Raw genomic sequence first — 17,827 nt, 5'->3', positions numbered from 1 at the left:
ATTATTATAACATTTCTATGCCGCCCCTTGCCGAAGCCTCCAGGAAGTCAAAGTTGAATGCCCCATTCACTACTTCTGTAGGGAAAAGACTCAAGTCCTTCCTTCCTTCCTTCCTTCCTTCCTTCCTTCCTTCCTTCCCTATACTGTCCTTCACTAAGTCCCAGGACAGTACTACAATAAAAGTATAGTATCAGCCATCAATTGACAACAAATAAAACCCATCTATAAAACAACATCAACACTTAAAATATCAGGCGAATAAAAAGGTTAATGTGATTCTCCCATTCCTGAGTCTAGGTTGTCCTCACTCCCAGCTTGGCTGGGTAGGACTGTATATCACACCAGGATCCCTAGTTTAATTGGGAACATTTTTGCTGACACCTCTTCAATCCCAGAGTTTCAAGAAAGGAAACTTATGCATTCTAAAGCTTTTGCTACAAATGTATCTTCTGTTTCCTCTAGCCCTACTTTCTCTTTTTGCAGATGATATGGATCTAATCTTTAATCTGGTCAGAGCCCCAGCTATAGTTACACAAGACTTCCCTACTTTTCTAGTGGTATGGATCATGGTGAAACATAAAGCGGTGTTCCCCTGCAATTTTGTATATGTGTGTTGGATCCTTGGCTGAGGAGGTCTCTTCCCAGTCAAAGATGCTCTATGACCAATCTCTAAAGGTCTTTTGGAGATTAAGCAAATGTGTGCTTGTGGGAAGATGAACATATACATATCTCTCTGCATAAAAGAGAGCAAGTTCTGTAACATATATATGCCACCCATTTCACATTATAAATACATTCCTAAACTGTTGTGTTTAGCCAGAACAACTGATATCTTCCAGTATTTATAAAAGTCTTTCTTGTTGTTCTTACCAAATTCAGTATTATCTGTTGTTTACACACGGCACAGCATCTTTCATACAGTACTACTGGCAAGCTAGTGAGGATTGTACAATTTGTCATTTCCTCGAATGAAATGAATTAATCACCATTTTTCAAAAGGTCATTGCTTTTGTACAGTATCAACAAATAAGATGAAAATTGCTTTTACATATTATAATACCAGCATTTCCCAGTATTAGTTTGCAGATCTTATTCAGTCATTTTTCACAGCAGAAATGATTAGGTCCATCACTGATACACCTACAACGAAGCATAATACTTGACCCTAGTGAACCTTGCTCAAAAACTAGAGAAAAGAGACATCCCATTAAAAATCTTGCAGCTACATCTAAGACAGGTCTCCTGAAAAAAAAAAAAATCTTTCATCTGCTGCAGTTATCTTTATTAACACCTAATTTACCATACAAGGCTACAGTCTGAAAATATAATGCAGATGATGGAGCATCTTTCCTTTCCATCACAATACGAATACTGCTGAGTGACAGGTTTCTACGAATAGTCAACACAATCCATTTTAGGCTTATTAGTTTAAGCAGCCTTGAAAGTCTCAGAACCACTGGTGTGGCTTTTAACTGTACATATAAAGCTTATCCTCTTTCTCAAATTATTGTATTTGAATTCCATGCTTCATATAGTATTCTTAGAAGAATAGGAATAGGAACCCAGCAACACCTTCCATAGGACATTGTGTGAGGTTTTTCAGACAATGCTTTCAGATGACTTGAGAAAAAGCAAGTACTTGGGAGTACTTTAGAATTGCACTGTTCATGAAAAAAAAATTCCATACAGTTTCACTGATAGCAACAGTGCCTGCTGTTTATTCTTAGGAAGTTATCCATCAGCAATGCCAGGGCTTCTTGTTTATATCTACATCACAGCATCTGAAACTGCAGTTCTGTTTGCCTTAGGACAGGGATAAGGAACCTGGCCTGTGGAGGTTCCTCTTCCCTCTCCTAGTTGCTGGGACCAGCCTGAGCACAGCAACAGGCTTTGTGGTTTTAGAGTAAGAATCTGATCAAAAGCGGTTCCAAATGGTTTTGGAGTCCAGCTCATGAGAGGTCAAGAAGTGGGGGCAGGAGCTGGGTTATGCCTAATAAGCCTGTGGAATGTTAGAATAAATGCAAACCTAGCTCTTTCAGTGTTTTCAGAAGAAAGCAGAAGAAAGTGCAGATCTCCTTTCCAGATGCTTATGGACCACCTTGATTGTCATATCAAATAGCCACTGCATAAGAAACTAGCAGAAGGGGCATGGGCTTTTAAAGATGTCACCTGGGTTGATAAATCAGTTCAACAGGGTGGAATAGAAATTCCTATTTCACATAAGTTTCATTTATGTGCAGATACCCTGTCATTTAGATCATGAGGAGGAAATTAAAGCTCTACCCCCTGCTTTTAAGCCAGTGTCCATAGTGGGTGTCTTTAATGTCCATTCTTTATTGTCCCTTGTGTACTGCTTGTAACCTCTCCTGTTGGGGACTCTGTTCCATCTGAGCTGCAAGAATCATTCTCACCTAGACTTTAGCCTGTTTCATTTGAATTGTCTCTTTGATCTATGAATCATTAAAAACCTGCCATGGAAGATATTATTAAATTCATTAGACCATGAATACTTGTTTGCTGTGGATTGGATATCTTAATCTTTGATAGAACGAAGTACCTGCTGGGTTGGACTGATCATGACTCTTGACTTTTTCTGTGTTTCTGTCCATATAGTATGGAGATATCAAAGTGGAAGCTATGTTCATCAAAATCTTTGTGTTGATTTATTCGGGGTTATTTTCTAGAACCCTTGTCTTTGATTGCCTGGGAGGTTTACATCAGGAATTATTCAAGCAACTGAAACAAAGTGATTGCAATTGGGAAACCAGGTTTTATGACTTATGATTATTCACTTTTGACCATTCTTTAAATTACATATTGAGTTAATTGGCATTAACTATATGATTTCTGGAAAGTTGCAACTATGGTTTATGCAGTGAAAGCTAAGAAGCTTGTCTCTGAAAACTGATTTGTTACTAATTAATGTTTCTGGTTTTCTGTTTTAGTTTGCCAGGATTTTGTGCCTCAAGATGACTGTAGGGCTCCAGCTTGCAAAGGACTGATCGTTTTCCATGGGCTCTGGTCTCTCCCCTCCCCAAGTCCCACCTCTTACTCTGGAAATGCCTAGCAGTTTGGGAAAGAGGGAGAAAGAGGATTCCCCTTGTATGAGGAGGGGTGCTGTACTGCTGGGCAGGGAAGAAAAAGCAGAAGCAAAGCCAGCTGTTCACTTAGTGGTTATAGGCACACCATTTAGTGCTGGCTGGGTGCACTTCACTCATTTTTGGGAAAAAGCAATGGATTAACAAGGCTGGCTCTGCAGTCAAAGCACAGACTAGAAAAAATTTAGCTGGTGATACAGGCAAGTTGCTTAGCAGTAACTGTCGTTCTTCAAGTGATCATCTGTGCATTCACACAAAAGGGTGCTGCACCTGAGCAGTGCCCAATTTCAGGAAGATTCTCAGCTCAATGGGTTTTGGAGGAAGTTCTGCCCCTCCCCCCAGTATACATGGTGGGGGGGGGGAATCCCACCCATCGTCAGTCCAACTGGAGACCAATGGTTCACTGTCCAGTTTGTACTGGATTATCTGTTAAGGCAAGATAATCTGGTATGATACCACTGACACTGTCATGGGGGTAGCAGGTGGTTTGTGTGAATGCACAGATGACCACTTGAAGAATGATGGTTACAGGTGAGCAACTTGCCCTTCTTCTTCGTGATCTCTGTGCATCACACATATGGGTATCTAGCAAGCATACCATATATGGAGGTGGAAAGGTGTCATTACCAGAGAACTGTGGACAGTTTCATCTGGCTTTAACACTGAGTCGATAGTGGTGGACAAATGTAGATGGTGTCAAGCACGTAGCAGCTTTGTAGAGTTCATCTAGTGGTATGGTGAAATGCAGGGCCATCAAAATGGAGACAACTCTGGTAGAGTGTCCTTTCGGGTTGTCTGGTAAATCTATGTTGGCTAGCTGGTACACTAGTTTGATGGCTTCAACTGTCCATTTGAATAGATGTTGTAGTCCTATTGGTTCACCCTTGTCATGGTCTGCATATTCGACAAAAAGGCATTTAGATTTGTGAAAGGGTTCCATGCAGGATCGGTAGAAGGCAAGAGCTCTTCATACATTCAAGGTGTGCAGAGACAGTTCAATTGGAGTTGTAGATGATGGGAAAAAAAGGCTGGTAGAATGATGTTTTGGTTTAAATGGAATGTTGTGGCTACTTTCAGTAGGAAAGAAGGGTCTAAGTATAAGACAACTTTCTCTTTGTGGAAGTTCAGATATGGTGGATCTATTCTGAGTGCACAAGGTTCACTTGCTCTTCTTGCTGACATGATGGCCACCAGTAACAATGTTTTCCACAAAAGTAGTCTGAGGTCCATGGATGTGAGCAGTTCGAAAGGTGGATTGGTTAACACCTGGCACACTACTGATAGACTCCATGTTGGGATGAAGGAACAGATTCTAGGGTTTAGATTTTGAAGTTCTTTCATGAAGTGTCCAGCAAGTGGATGGGAAAAAAGAGAGGATCTGTCCATTTGACCTCTATAGTGTGAGGTTGCAGCCAAGTATATTTTTACTGAATTCAGTTTTAATCAGTTTTGATGTAGGGAATGGAGGAACTGTAAAATGTTATAAATCAGGGTGCAACAGTGAGAACTGGATATGGAACCACTGATTGGTTCAAAATTGAGAAAGGAGTTCGGCAAGGCTGTATACTGTTGCCCTGCCTATTTAACTTATATGCAGAGCACATCATCAGAAAGGCGGGGCGAGATGAATCACCAGTTGGAATTAAGATTGCTGGGAGAAATATCAACAACCTCAGATATGTAGATGATACCACTCTCATGGCAGAAAGTGAAGAGGAACTAAACAGCCTCTTGATGCGGGTGAAGGAGCAGAGCGCAAAAGTTGGCCTGAAACTCAACATTAAGAAAACTAAGATCATGGCATCCGGTCCTCTCACTTCCTGGCAAATAGATGGGGAAGAAATGGAGGTAGTGACAGATTTTATTTTCCTGGGATCCAAGATCACCACAGATGGGGACTGCAGCCAAGAAATTACAAGACGCTTGCTCCTGGGGAGGAAAGCTATGGCAAATCTAGACAGCATACTAAAAAGCAGAGACATCACCCTGCCAACAAAAGTGTGTATAGTCAAGGCTATGGTTTTCCCAGTTGCAATGTATGGCTGTGAAAGTTGGACCATAAGGAAGGCTGAGCGCCAAAGTATTGAGGCCTTTGAATTGTGGTGCTGGAGGAGACTCCTGCAAGTCCCTTGGACTGCAAGGCGATCAAACCGGTCAGTCCTAGAGGAGATCAACCCTGCCTGCTCTTGAGAAGGCCAGATACTGAAGATGGCCTTCAGTATTTGGCCACCTAATGAGAAGGAAGGACTCCCTGAAGAAGAGCCTAATGCTGGGAACAATAGATGGCAAAAGAAGAAGGGGACAGAAGAGAATGAGGTGGCTAGATGGAGTCAGTGAAGCAGTTGGTGTGAGCTTAAGTGGACTCCGGGGGATGGTGGAGGACAGGAAGGCCTGGAGGAATGTTGTCCATGGGGTTGCAATGGGTCGGACACAACTTCATGATTAACAACAACAATACACGGACAGGTGAATAGGTAAAAAGGAAAGGGGAAGCAGGGCTGTCTTGACTATAAGTTTCATAATCTTTTCTTTTCTTCTCTTCTCTTCTCTTCTCTTCTCTTCTCTTCTCTTCTCTTTTCTTTTCTTTCAATTCTAAAAAATTAGCTTATGATGAGCTCAAACATTGCCACATCTCCAGAGCCGAAGAACTATATTAATTGCAGACAGGGATGAGGGCATTGCCCATCTGACACACTAGAAAGTCTGATACACCAATCCATTTACTGCTTCTCTATCAATGAAACATAATATATACTATTTCCTCCCAGAGGGTTAAGCAGACGGCTGCAGTCTTTAAAATATCAGTCAGATGGAGGAAAATATAGTCATCTTTAGATCAGATACAGGAGGCAAGGCATTTGGATTTGAAAAGCAATGCATTTAACTGATATCTTTCCAAGTATCCACCGCAGTTTTAGATGGTGGGAAGATAATTAACCATCACTTTGATCCCAGTAAAACAGCAGTGTTTATTAGCAGTCAGTTGAAGATGAATCAATGCAGATGGAGGAAGCAATATGCTGCAAGTGGCTGATTCGTTTACATCCTACATGAAACATTCTATTGCAGTATGACTTATAATTATGGTAAATGTCAAGTGTAATTTTCCAGATTTTGTGTCATAGAACTTCAGGAGTTTAAAAGAAGTCTGGGATTTTGTCCAGGATAATTACTGAAAAAGGTAGGTATGAGGAAATGTGGGAAGGATTCCAGATGCCTGCATGAAGGAAGACAGGACCTTTGTGGAGAATCATTATTTGAAAGTGTTTTAAGCTGCATCCTCTTCCCCCTTACTTGAGAGTAAACCTCACTAAACTCAGTGAGATTTACTTTTGAACAAACATGCATAAAATTGTTTTGTGAAATATTTTGTCTGTGGAAAATATAGGTACTTGACAGATACCCCTGATTGTACCTAGAGTTCTAATTGCCCAGTACCTTAGCCTTCATTCATTTGTCTTTGAACTTAGTCCCATTTTATACCTAAGAACCTTATTCTAGACACCTGCTTGAGACACAGAGCAACATATCCTCCAGTGCATCCTTCCCTGTCCTTCCTATAGAGTTTATATCCCAGATATGACTGTATCCCACTGGATCACTCCATTCCACTAAGATTTCCACAATGGCCACATCATCTAGATTCTCTTTTTAAAAAGGCATTTCAACTCTTCCATCTTGGCTTGGAGGTTTCTAGACATTCTGTAGTTGTTGTTGGGAGAAATAAATGGTTTTAATTGAAATTGGATGAAAACTAATCAAGAGAAACATGATCTAATTATTGTTAGTGTAAGTACGTTCAATATCTTAGAGACTGCAAAGCAACCTTTTTCTTTACTTTTATAGAAGTGCAAAGTTATGCAGTGAGGTAATGATTTGCGCAACGCAGCCCAGGTAGTCTGTGGTCATATTGGAATATGAATCTCTTTCTCTTACTCAAGTCTATACATCTAGTAATTAGATCACTGATTTTTGATGCATTGGATTTGTGCAATTACTTTTTAAAACACAACATTTCAGTATTCTCTTCTTGTTTTTTTTTTAAACTGCCTGCTGCTCATTCCAAAGCAAGCTATGTTTCTCTTTCTGGCACACATAGCTATATTACTATAACATAATGTGAAATGTAGGTTTTCATATTGAAAAATCCATAGGAACATTTTTTCATTCAAAGATAATAAATGATACCCTCTATAATGAGGCAAAGCTCCAAAAAATCATGCCTTGTTCTGCATTGGGCTTTTAAGTGAGACATCCAGGTGAAAAGGATTGACTTACTTTGTACATAATAAAGTAAGCATGAAATTCTATGGCTGAAAATGAACAGGAGCCCAATTCTTGTTTTGACAAACTTCTTTTTGTTATGGTGACATTGTATTTATTTATTTAAAACATTGCATACTTCTTTCCATAGGGTTTATTAAAATAGTATAATAAAATTAAAATGAAACAGCAACTAAAATAGTCAACAAGCTAGGGCACAGTTATGAGGATAAAATGGAGAGAAGGAAGACTGTGTAAGCTGCCTTGGGTTTCTTATGAGAGAGAAAAGGATAGGATATCAATGTAATAAACAACCCAATAATAACACTAAGTAGTCAAATTAAACTCCTTCAAGGCAGTTAAAGGATCACTGCCTTGTCATGGCGAAGGGGCTTGCGTAGCTCAATGAAGCTATGAGCTATGCCGTGCAGGGCCACCCAAGACGGACAGGTCATAGCAATTTGACTTCACCCTCTTCTGGGAGTAGAACCATCTCATGCACTTACTTGTCTTAGAGAGGTTTCCAAAGCCATCCAAAAGAGATTTCAGGGTTTCTTCAAACCTATCAGAGGAAGACTGCAACTGCAAAATAAATAAGCAGTATTGCTCAGATATTAATAAGTATTCATTTCCATTATATTGCTTTCAATGTATTCAGTGTTTTCAACTGAATCAAAAAGCATTCAAACAGAAGGTTCAATTATATTTTATTATACTGCATGACAAAAGAAAAATACTCTATTAACTAGAAACTAGGGGAAATGCACTGCAACATTCCCACCCCCATATCCAATGTATAATGTGGACCCACTTACCCTTTGAAGACTCTCTTTGGTGTTCAAAATAAAAGTGTTTAAAACCTCACTGAAAGGGAAATACATAGGAAATGTGAAATTTATATGCAAATTAATCCAATGCAAATTACAGGGGGGTGAGCCAGTATAATCTCATGAGACAGCATGCATTACATAGCAGAATGTAGATTTTAAAAGCCTTAATTCCTCATTAAAGTATTTATCTCCAGGGTACTTTCACTTCTATAGCCAAATAAATTCCATTAGTAAAAATCTCCAATGGATTTGCCTTTCTGAAATGCTGACAGGTGGCTACTGATAAATCAAAGGTGTTAGTAACTGTAGGAATACATGTTTCATCAAGCCAGTTTTACTGGCTAAGATCTGGTGATAGGTGATAGTAACTTTGTATAAGTGGCAATTTTGAAATGTAAGCCTGTAAACAAAAACAAAGGAATGAATAATTAATGAAATACAAAGGAAGCAGAACTGGGAAATGTGCTTGGGAGCTCATCCCAGGTAAGAATATAATAAAGAAGATGGTAATAGACTGGGAATTGCAGATTGGAGACTTCCCTTCGGTGAATGAAGCAACCCATATTTTTGGTGATACTGTGTTAGAAACATTTCTGGAGGAAGGCTTGAAATAAATTATTTGTAAGGTTGTATTATACAATGAATGGTACACTGAGAAATTCAATCACTCATTCATTATTACTACATATTTCAAGATATGTCTAAACACAGTTTCTCATACACAACCTTTTCAGGCCATAGGCCACATGTGATTCCAGCTCAACAGATGGGGTCAGCACACACTTCACATGCAAACACAAACATACATACACACATGTGGATGCACCAGTGATCTTGTTATAGATTGCTCTTTCCTTGCTAGCATCAGTAAGAAGATAGTTATATATATGAGGCTCTCTGGGTGAGGGAGTAGAGAGAATAGGCAGAGGGAAACTTGTGCTCAGTGGTCAGGGAATTTGACAGGAGTGGAGGTGAGGCAGTCAGGGAACCCCTGTTAGCTTCAGTAAAAGCCTTAGTGGTCTCCAGGTTTTGACAGGAAGCTGCACAGCATCAAATGCTTTTGACTGTGATTCAGTATATATGTAGACTAAGTATATGGGGTACAGTACTGTTCTCCAAAGCTGATCCATCTGTCAAAAACAGGAAAGACACTGCTATCCCTGTACACTATATGCAGACTTTGAATATATGGAAAATGGCCCAGGCTACAATCCTATGCATGTTTAACTAGAAAAACGGTCTGAACATCCAGCATTCCTCACCCAGTCAGGTCAGCTGATGAACCTGTCTAAGCATGCATAAGACTGCATCTTAGCATGATTAAATTATAAAGTCATTCAGTGAATTTGTCCTGTATCAGACAAAAGCACATCTGGCAGAATATTGACCTATCCATTGTTCTATCCAGCCAAGTATGAAATAATCAACTTCTCCCTTGCATGTTGTGGCAAAATGTACTAGTCAAGAGAGGCAGGCTACAAGCTACATAAACATACTCTTTAAACTTCTATTGGAGCTTCTAGGTGACACTTTTATTGTATCATCACTCTACCTCATTGATGGAATTTTACAGGGGGTCCAGATATTGCCACTTTGAACCCTCCCATTTTTCCTACCACTTCTTTTTCTTAATACAGAAAATCCATTATGAAGAAAAAGAGTAGCAATGTAGAGTTTTTTAACTGACAGCAATAAGCACCCTGGGATGGACTTGGAAGTCACTGGCAGTCATATATGCATGCAGCGTAGGGGACTGAAAAGCTGATTCAGAAGTTACTAAAAGCCTTTTTCATAAAACAATACCACAAGTAAGCCCAATGACTTGGTTCACATGATATGTTAGTCCACCATTGTTTAAATTACCCATGGAGGTGTTGCATCATGTTGGGTCCCTATGGGCACTCCACTTGCCATGGTTTGTCATGTTGTGCAAACCTAGGCAACAGTGGCTGCTTAAGGGTTAGATAAACCTAAAACAAGTCATGGGCTATTTGTGAACCTCAAACAACTCCTACTGCTTGAATTCACATGACTCAGTAAACCATTACAACCTGAGCACATGTTCGTCCAACCAAAAGTGGTGGGTACAGCTGTCCAGCATGTTGCAATGCTTCCTGCAGGTAAATTAAGTCACAGTGGGTTGTCATGTCATAATAAACAGCATGTGATTTGCCTTACAAGTGACTTTCAGTGATAATAACATCATATCTTATCTGCATATGGCAGACTGAAACAACAACCTTGCTGGTGGCAGGGAGGCTGTGCTGCTCTTCACTGCCATTTTTTAAAATAATGTTTGGCTTTTATGCATTCTCTCTCAGGAACTGGTTGTAAGCTGGTGGTTTAAAAGATCATCCTGCTCTCCATTTTTATCCTCACAACAACCTTGTGAGGTAGGTTAGGTTGAGAGTCAGTGACTGGCCCAAAGTCACTCAGTAAGTTTCTTGGCCAAGTGGGAGCTAGAATCCATATCTCTCAAGTCTCAGTCCAAATCTCTAATCAATATATCATAGGAGAAATATACTATGTTATGAATGAAATGGCATGAACACTGAAATAAAAGAGATGAACTTATGTCACCTTTTATACATAAACATTACAAAGAAAAAGAAGTTTCAGCTGTGATTAATCCAATTGTAAAATTTTCAAAAAGTATCTAATGACCTATGATTATGTAAACTCATATTATTTATTATTTATTTTTTTATTTATTTAAAAATTTTCTATACCATCTTATATTTTCAAAAAAAATCTCAAGACAGTGTACAAAAGAATTAAAAACATTAGAACTAGGCAACAGTACTGGGTTTAAGATACAATAAATTGTATCTTAAAACCATCATTTAAAAAGCCAGATAAATAAAAAGGTTTTGGCCTGAGGCGAAGAAGTGTGGAGAACCAAGGCTGGCGTGGCCACCAAGGAGTTATCAGCAGTCCTGTGGCCCCATCGTGAATTATCTTTGATATTACTCTCATGATGAGGGGAATCGGGGGGAAAGCGTAAAAGATCATATCGTTCCAAGGGATCATAAAGGCATCCCCAGATGACCCCTGTCCGATTCCCGCTCTCGAGCAAAAAGTCTCACACACCTTGTTTTGTTGGGTGGCGAATAGGTCTATATCTGGGAGACCCCATCACTGGAACAGCCTGTTGCATGTCTGGCAGTCCAGCTCCCATTTGTGCGACTTGGACATGTGCCTGCTCAAGAGATCTGCTTCCACATTGTCCGTACCCGCTAGATGCACTGCTATCGGGGTGATGTCTCTCAGGATGCACCACTCCCAGATTTGCATCGATAGTCGGGCTAACTTCGGAGACTTTGTCCTCCCTTGCTTGTTCAAGTAAAAGACAGTGGCCGTGTTGTCCAAGGTTATTTGGACAACTCGATGGCAAAGCACGTCCTCGAATGATTGTAGTGCTTTGAATACTGCAAGAAGTTCCAGGAAGTTGATGTGATTCCTGGACTCCTGTCAGTTCCATATGCCCTGCGTGCGTAGGCCAGAGCACAGGGCTCCCCATCCCAGCAGAGACGCATTGGTACCAAGAGTCACCGTAGGGTACCGAGGTCGGAATGGAACTCTGATGTTTAGGTTTTCTGATGCCATCCACCATAGTAGAGATTGTAGGACGGAGGACGGGAGTCAAATCAGCTTCGTAGGTGGATCCCTCTGTGGCCGGAACACTCCATTGAAGAACAGTTGAAGGGGGCGAAGCCGGAGTTTGGCATATGGAACTACAGCGATGAATGCTGTCATGTGTCCCAAAATCTCTGAACAGATCATGCAGAAACAGTTCCGTCTCTTCGAATTCGGCGGATGTGTCGAGCGATAGTGCACAGTCTGTCTTGAGGGAGGAAGGCCTTCGCCACCGTAGAATCCAGCCGGGCTCCAATAAAGTTGATCGTCTGTGTAGGGACAAGAGAAGATTTATCACGATTAATGCAGAGTCCAAGGTCCTGCAATAAGTCACAAGCCATATTTACAGAGGAGCAAAGTCCTTCTCTAGTCCGGGAAACCAACAGCCAGTCATCGAGGTAAGGGTATATCTGAATTCCATGTAGTCAAAGGTATGCGCAGACGGGGGCCATACACTTCGTGAAAACCCTCGGTGCGGTGGCCAGTCCAAATGGCAGCACTTTGAATTCATAGATTTCAGAAGCTACAGCAAAACGGAGGAAACGCCTATGACGTGGATGGATCGAAATATGAAAATAGGCATCCCTCAAGTCCAGTGAGGCAAACCAATCCTCTCTCCCCAGCAATGGCAGGATATTTTGAAGTGTGGTCATCCGAAACTTCTTTGGTGTTATAAATTTATTGAGAGCTCTCAGGTCCAATATCGGTCGAAGACCTCCGTATCATTTTGAAACCATAAAATATCTAGAATAGAATCCATGGAGTCCATGGATAAAGACATGTGACGAATGGCTCCTTTAGACAGGAGTTGGTGAACCTCATCTAATAATACCGGCGAGCATGGAGTAAACCAGATAGGACTCGATGATGGAACGATGTCGAATTCAATTCTATATCTGTGCTGGATGATGGATAACACCCACCCATCAGATGTAATGGACTCCCAAATGGGGAGTCGGCTTTTCAGCCAGTCCCCAAATGAGAGGGGGGAGGGTGGGGTTGGAAGGAGAGGAAAGGTTCGCCCGCCCCATCAGCGCTGGTGTTTGTCTCCGTCAAAGTGGCGTCAGCTTTGCTGGAATTGTTGGGGCGGTTGTTTGCGGCATTGTTGACGATGCTGTGGCTGTTGGCGGGGTGGGTATTGCTGTCTGTATTGTGGATGGGTCCACAACCACTTACGTCGAGGAAGAGGTTGCATTCCATACGCCGGGCCGTCATCCTCGACTCGTGGATCTTCTTCAACTTTGCATTGAAGAGGCCGGATCCATCAAAGGGCATCTCCTCAATCCTTCTCTTCATCTCTTCCGGAAAGTTGCAGTTACGCAACCAGGCATGTCTCTGGAGAGAGATGGCGCCAACGAGAGCCCTCGAGTCCGTATCCATGTGGTGCCTAGCTGTGGATAGCTGTTGCACCGCAACCTGCATTGCCTCCTTTATGAACACCCGGGCCAAGTCGCCTTGATTATCTGGGAGGGTGGCGATGATGTTGTCCAGGTGTTGCATTATAAAATATTGATAACGCGCCAGGGTCGCCTCATAATTCGAGATTCTTAGGCCGAGTCCCAAAGTCGCATAGACCTGGCGCGCGAGGGAGTCGATTTTCCTTCCCTCTTTGTCATGGGGCGCTGTGTGACCCCGTGCCTCCCAGCCTTGAGAAGATTCTACCACCACCAAATTTGGTTTGGGGTGGCAGAGGAGGAACGGAATGTTCCCCTTACAAACTCTATACATCGCCTTATATCTTCTCGAGGTCGGCTGAGGCTGAGCCGGGAGGTCCCACGGTTGGGTCATCGCTTGTCGGAGAGTGGTAATAAATGGTAAAGCAATGGAGGTCGATTGTTCCCCCCGCACTACATCGTAGAAGCGATCGGTGCTGGGGCCAGGTTGTTGATTACCCTCGATCTCCGATGACTTCACCAGCCTGGACATCAGTTCAGCAAACGTGATGTGCGGCTCTTCCGGTGATGCTGGGCCTTGTGAAGTGACTGCAGCATCGGTCGAATCGACCTCGGACTCGTCCGAGTCCACCCAATATGGAGGCGGGATGCTAGAGGAAGAGTCTCCTGGTGACTGTGATCTACCGCTCTCCCAAGACAGTGCACGCCCGGCGCCCCCCAAAGCTGTAGAATGAGGTCGATCCCGATGTTCTGGTGGGGGGGATCAGCCTCTAGCAGCCGGGTAGTATCCAACAGATGGATAGTCGGGCCATCTCGGTGCGAAAGAGTACTGGGAATGGTACCAGTCGTCAGAACGAGCTTCAGAAGACCGGCTCCTCCAGCTTCTTGGCAGGGATAACCTGGTTCCAGGATCAAGCCCAACAGAGGCGGCATAGGTGTTGGGGACCGAGCTCTCGGCGGAGGGTCTTGAATCTCGCCATCATAGATTGAACCACAAGGTGGATCCTGGTGTAGTTCCGATCCCATACGGCATGGAGAGGCTGGAGGAGTAACTCTCATCGCCGCCTGAATGGTCGGACCCAAAGGCGTCGGTACCGCTGTGTTTCCTCTTTTCCCGCTGTTTCTTGGGTGGGGAAACAGGCTGCTCTCCCATGGTGGAAGCACCCTCGCCCGACGGGTGCAAGGGCGGAGCAGCAGAGGAAGGGGCCGGACGTTGTGGCGCTGGAGTTGGATGGCGGTCGGGTGGGGCTGAGGTTGTAGCAGGCTTAACCGCCAGCCAGTCTGATTGTAGGATGGCCTGATCCCACAGGAGCTTACGTAAACGGTTCTCCCTGTTCTTCCTGGCCTGTTTAGAGAAGGCCAGACAATGGCCGCACTTGTCCGTCCTGTGGCCCTCCCCTAAACAGAGGAGGCACAGGTCGTGTGGGTCCGCAGTGGGCATTTTAGAGCCACACTCTCCACACTTGTGGAACGCTGCTTGTTGAGCCATCGCTGAAAAAGGAAGAAAAAGAGGATAGTATAGCGGGAATAGTTAATATTTGTGTGTGTGTGTGTGTGTGTGTGTGTGTGTGTGTTTATAGGAACGAGAAACGCGAGGAACGAGAAAAAATGAAGAGAGTAACTGGAACAGTAAGGTTAAGGTAAGGTGGGAATACTAACTTGGAAAAAAGAGAAAGAGTTTGAAACAAGAGAGTATGAGGAACGATCTAAGTGAGAGCGAAGTGGCATGAGGCACAACGAACGGTGGTTGCAAAGTCTGGAAAATGGTGGATGCTCTGCTCCATATATACTGCTGGAGAGGGGGAGCGGAGTTTTCCCGCCAAACCGTTAGCTATCAATCTTCTGGCCAAGGGCACTGCGCAGGCGCAGAACCCATATGTGTGATGTACAGAGGCCACAACAAAGAAAGTTCTCTGCTTCTTCTGTATTTTGTTTTCTTCTTTCACTTTTTTTAGGAATCATTTTCAAACCATTGCTTTCTGCCAGTAGTATAGTATAATCTGCATATCTGAAAATGATGTTTTCACTCCTTCCTCTGATCGTAATCCAGCTTTCCTTATAATATGCTCTGTGTACAGATTAACCAGATAGGGAGATCAAATACAGAGTTGTCTGATGCCTTTGCCTACAGGAAATCTTCTGTGCCTGTCCTCACAGTAGCTTCTTGTCCAGGATACTGGTTACACATCAGGACAATAAAATGCTGAGCCCCCCCCCTCCTCATTTCTTCCAGGACCTATAGCTTCTCATGATCAACAGTCAAAGGCTTTGCTGTAGTATATAAAACACAGACAAATCTTCTGAAATTCTTTGGTGTGCTCCAGTAGCAAGTGTAGATTTTGTTTGCCAACTGGGTGACTTTGGGCCAGTCACAGACTCTCAGCCCAACCTACCTCACAGGGTTGTTGTTGTGGGGATAAGATGGAGGGGGAGAGATGATGTAAGCTGCCTTGAGCCCTTTGTAGGAAAAAGGCAGGCTATAAATCGCTATATATATATATATATATATATATATATATATATATATATATATTTGCATTAAGACCTTGAGTGCCTCTTCCTTTTTGGAATCCAACTTGAACATTAGGCATTTCTTGCTCCATATAGTGTAGCATTCTTTGCTGCCATACTTTGAGCATTACTTTGCTTGTGTAGGTAATTGGTGCAATGACCCTACAATTGCTACACTCTTTTGCATCTCTTTCTTGGAGATTGGAATGCATATTGAATGTTTCCAGTCTGTGAGCCATGTTTTGTTTTCTATATTTGCTGGCATATTCTCGGTAGGATTTGGACACATTCAGTCTCTGCTGTTTAGAATAGTTCTGTTGGTACCCTATCTACTCCAGATGCTTTATTCCTTCCAATTGCTTTCAGAGCAGCTTCCATTTCACTTTCTGATATTTCAGGCTCTTCCACATAGGATTCTTTTTCAAAGGAGTCACTCATTCTTTCATCTGCATAGATTTTATGTATAAAAGAACCTGTATAGCACAGGTTTTAGACTGTTCACAAGTTTTAGACTACTCCTCAACAAGAGCAACTGAGAAATGCAAAAATCAGCCCCAAACCCATCATATTTAGTATACCCTGCCAAAGGGCCATTATTCAGTTATTACAACACTGTTCCATGCAGCATGTCAGAAAGAGGTGTGGTCTCACAGAGGTTTCTTTCTGTTCACAAACAGAATTTATGAAGCTGAAAATGTCTGTATTCAGTATAATTAGGTTAGCTATTTACACATTACAGAAAAAGAGGAAATGAATCACAAAAAAGGACAAAAGAAGACATGGGCTTGCATAAAATGCAGATATACTAAGTGATATGTATTGGGTATAATTACTATAAGTTAAATAAAATTCGGTACATCTCACAGTAGTGAGAGAGAATGTGACCAGGTGCTAAAATTTGTTTGGTTACTGCTCTCCTGTATTATGGTTTTTTAATCTTTAAACAGTTGGTGGCAAAGCAGAACATAAACCAAAGTTGGTATAAAGCACTTGGCAGAAGGCCCTTTAAAGTGGAGTTGGACTGAACAGCTCCCTCTGTTATTTAATAAAAATATGGCAGTATGGCATTAATGTAGTTATATTCAGATACCATAGAAGAAAAGGTTCTAAAATTACAATCAGAAGCCAACAGTGAGCAAGTGAAAGTGCAGAACTTTGGAGATAAACTGTTGATTTGTTCACTGGATGTTCACTGATATGATCTGAGCACCAGCTCCACTGAATGATTAGCAGGAACAAAATTATATAAGTTTCATTAGCTGCAATATGATCAGTGGGTACAGTTGGGAAGACAGAGGCAGTGTGGATTTTTCTGAGAGGGGATAAGGAACAAGGCACAGCACCTTGAAGAAAAAGACATAACTGAGGCACCAACCACAGCTGGTAGAGGAAGGTTGCTGAGAAAGACCTCAGGAAGGTTGCTGAGAAAGTCCTGTCAGTGTGGGAGTAAGATCACTCCACTACTCAGTTCCTTATTCACATTGAAATTATTAATAAGGGAAAAATTAAAATTTCTTGTAGAATACATACAATTGTACAGTCCTGTTATTTTCACCAGTAGAAAGAAAACTATTTTAACAGTTCACAGAAGGGTGTTTGCATACTTATCATATTTTTCTTTGATCTTTTTCTTATTCTCTTCAAATTGCTCCAAGACACCTTTGAATCTCCCAGCAGGAAAATTAAGTGAGCCCTTTTCCTTTCCATCTCCTCCAAAGAGTTGTGGCTTAGATTGGTATTTAGCAAAAATACTGGACTCATTCTGTTTTCAGAGAAGGACAAAATATGTTAGTGTTCAACATGCATTAAAGACAAAGACAAAGACAAAAAGACAAATAAAAGTGCACCCAAACAATGGCAACTACGTTTTTATTAGTAAGTGCTCCCTCTTTTAATGTATACTATTTTTTAAAAAAGAACTGATTATTCAGTCACAAGTTAACACACAAGTTAAAATATATACAATTAAATAAGAATGATGCAAGGACCACAGGTTAGCGGGAGAGTTCAAGCTTTATATTGAAAAATTCCAGCTAACTTCACTAATAGCAGGTACACTTGCTTATAAAAAATCAAAACTACAATTCCAACAGAG

The 17,827-nt window shown here is 41.8% G+C and overlaps 1 protein-coding gene across 1 annotated transcript in view; it reads right to left on the bottom strand.

Annotated features, from left to right (window-relative positions):
• The window catches only part of IHO1 (interactor of HORMAD1 1), a 44,210-nt gene that overhangs the window by 15,351 nt on the left and 11,032 nt on the right, over positions 1–17,827 (bottom strand). Inside the window, exons 4-5 of the mRNA XM_044451711.1 lie at positions 17,337–17,494; positions 8,177–8,225 (exon numbers count right to left, since the gene is read on the bottom strand). Of these exons, the coding sequence (XP_044307646.1) occupies positions 8,177–8,225; positions 17,337–17,494 (207 nt within the window). The remainder of the gene's footprint in view (positions 1–8,176; positions 8,226–17,336; positions 17,495–17,827) is intronic.

This window comes from Varanus komodoensis, unplaced genomic scaffold (assembly GCF_004798865.1).
Source record: "Varanus komodoensis strain SLA01 unplaced genomic scaffold, ASM479886v1 scaffold6_4, whole genome shotgun sequence".
Lineage (NCBI taxonomy): Eukaryota > Metazoa > Chordata > Lepidosauria > Squamata > Varanidae > Varanus > Varanus komodoensis.
The sequence above is the reverse complement of the archived record's forward strand: the minus strand, read 5'-3'. Positions and strand labels throughout refer to the sequence as shown.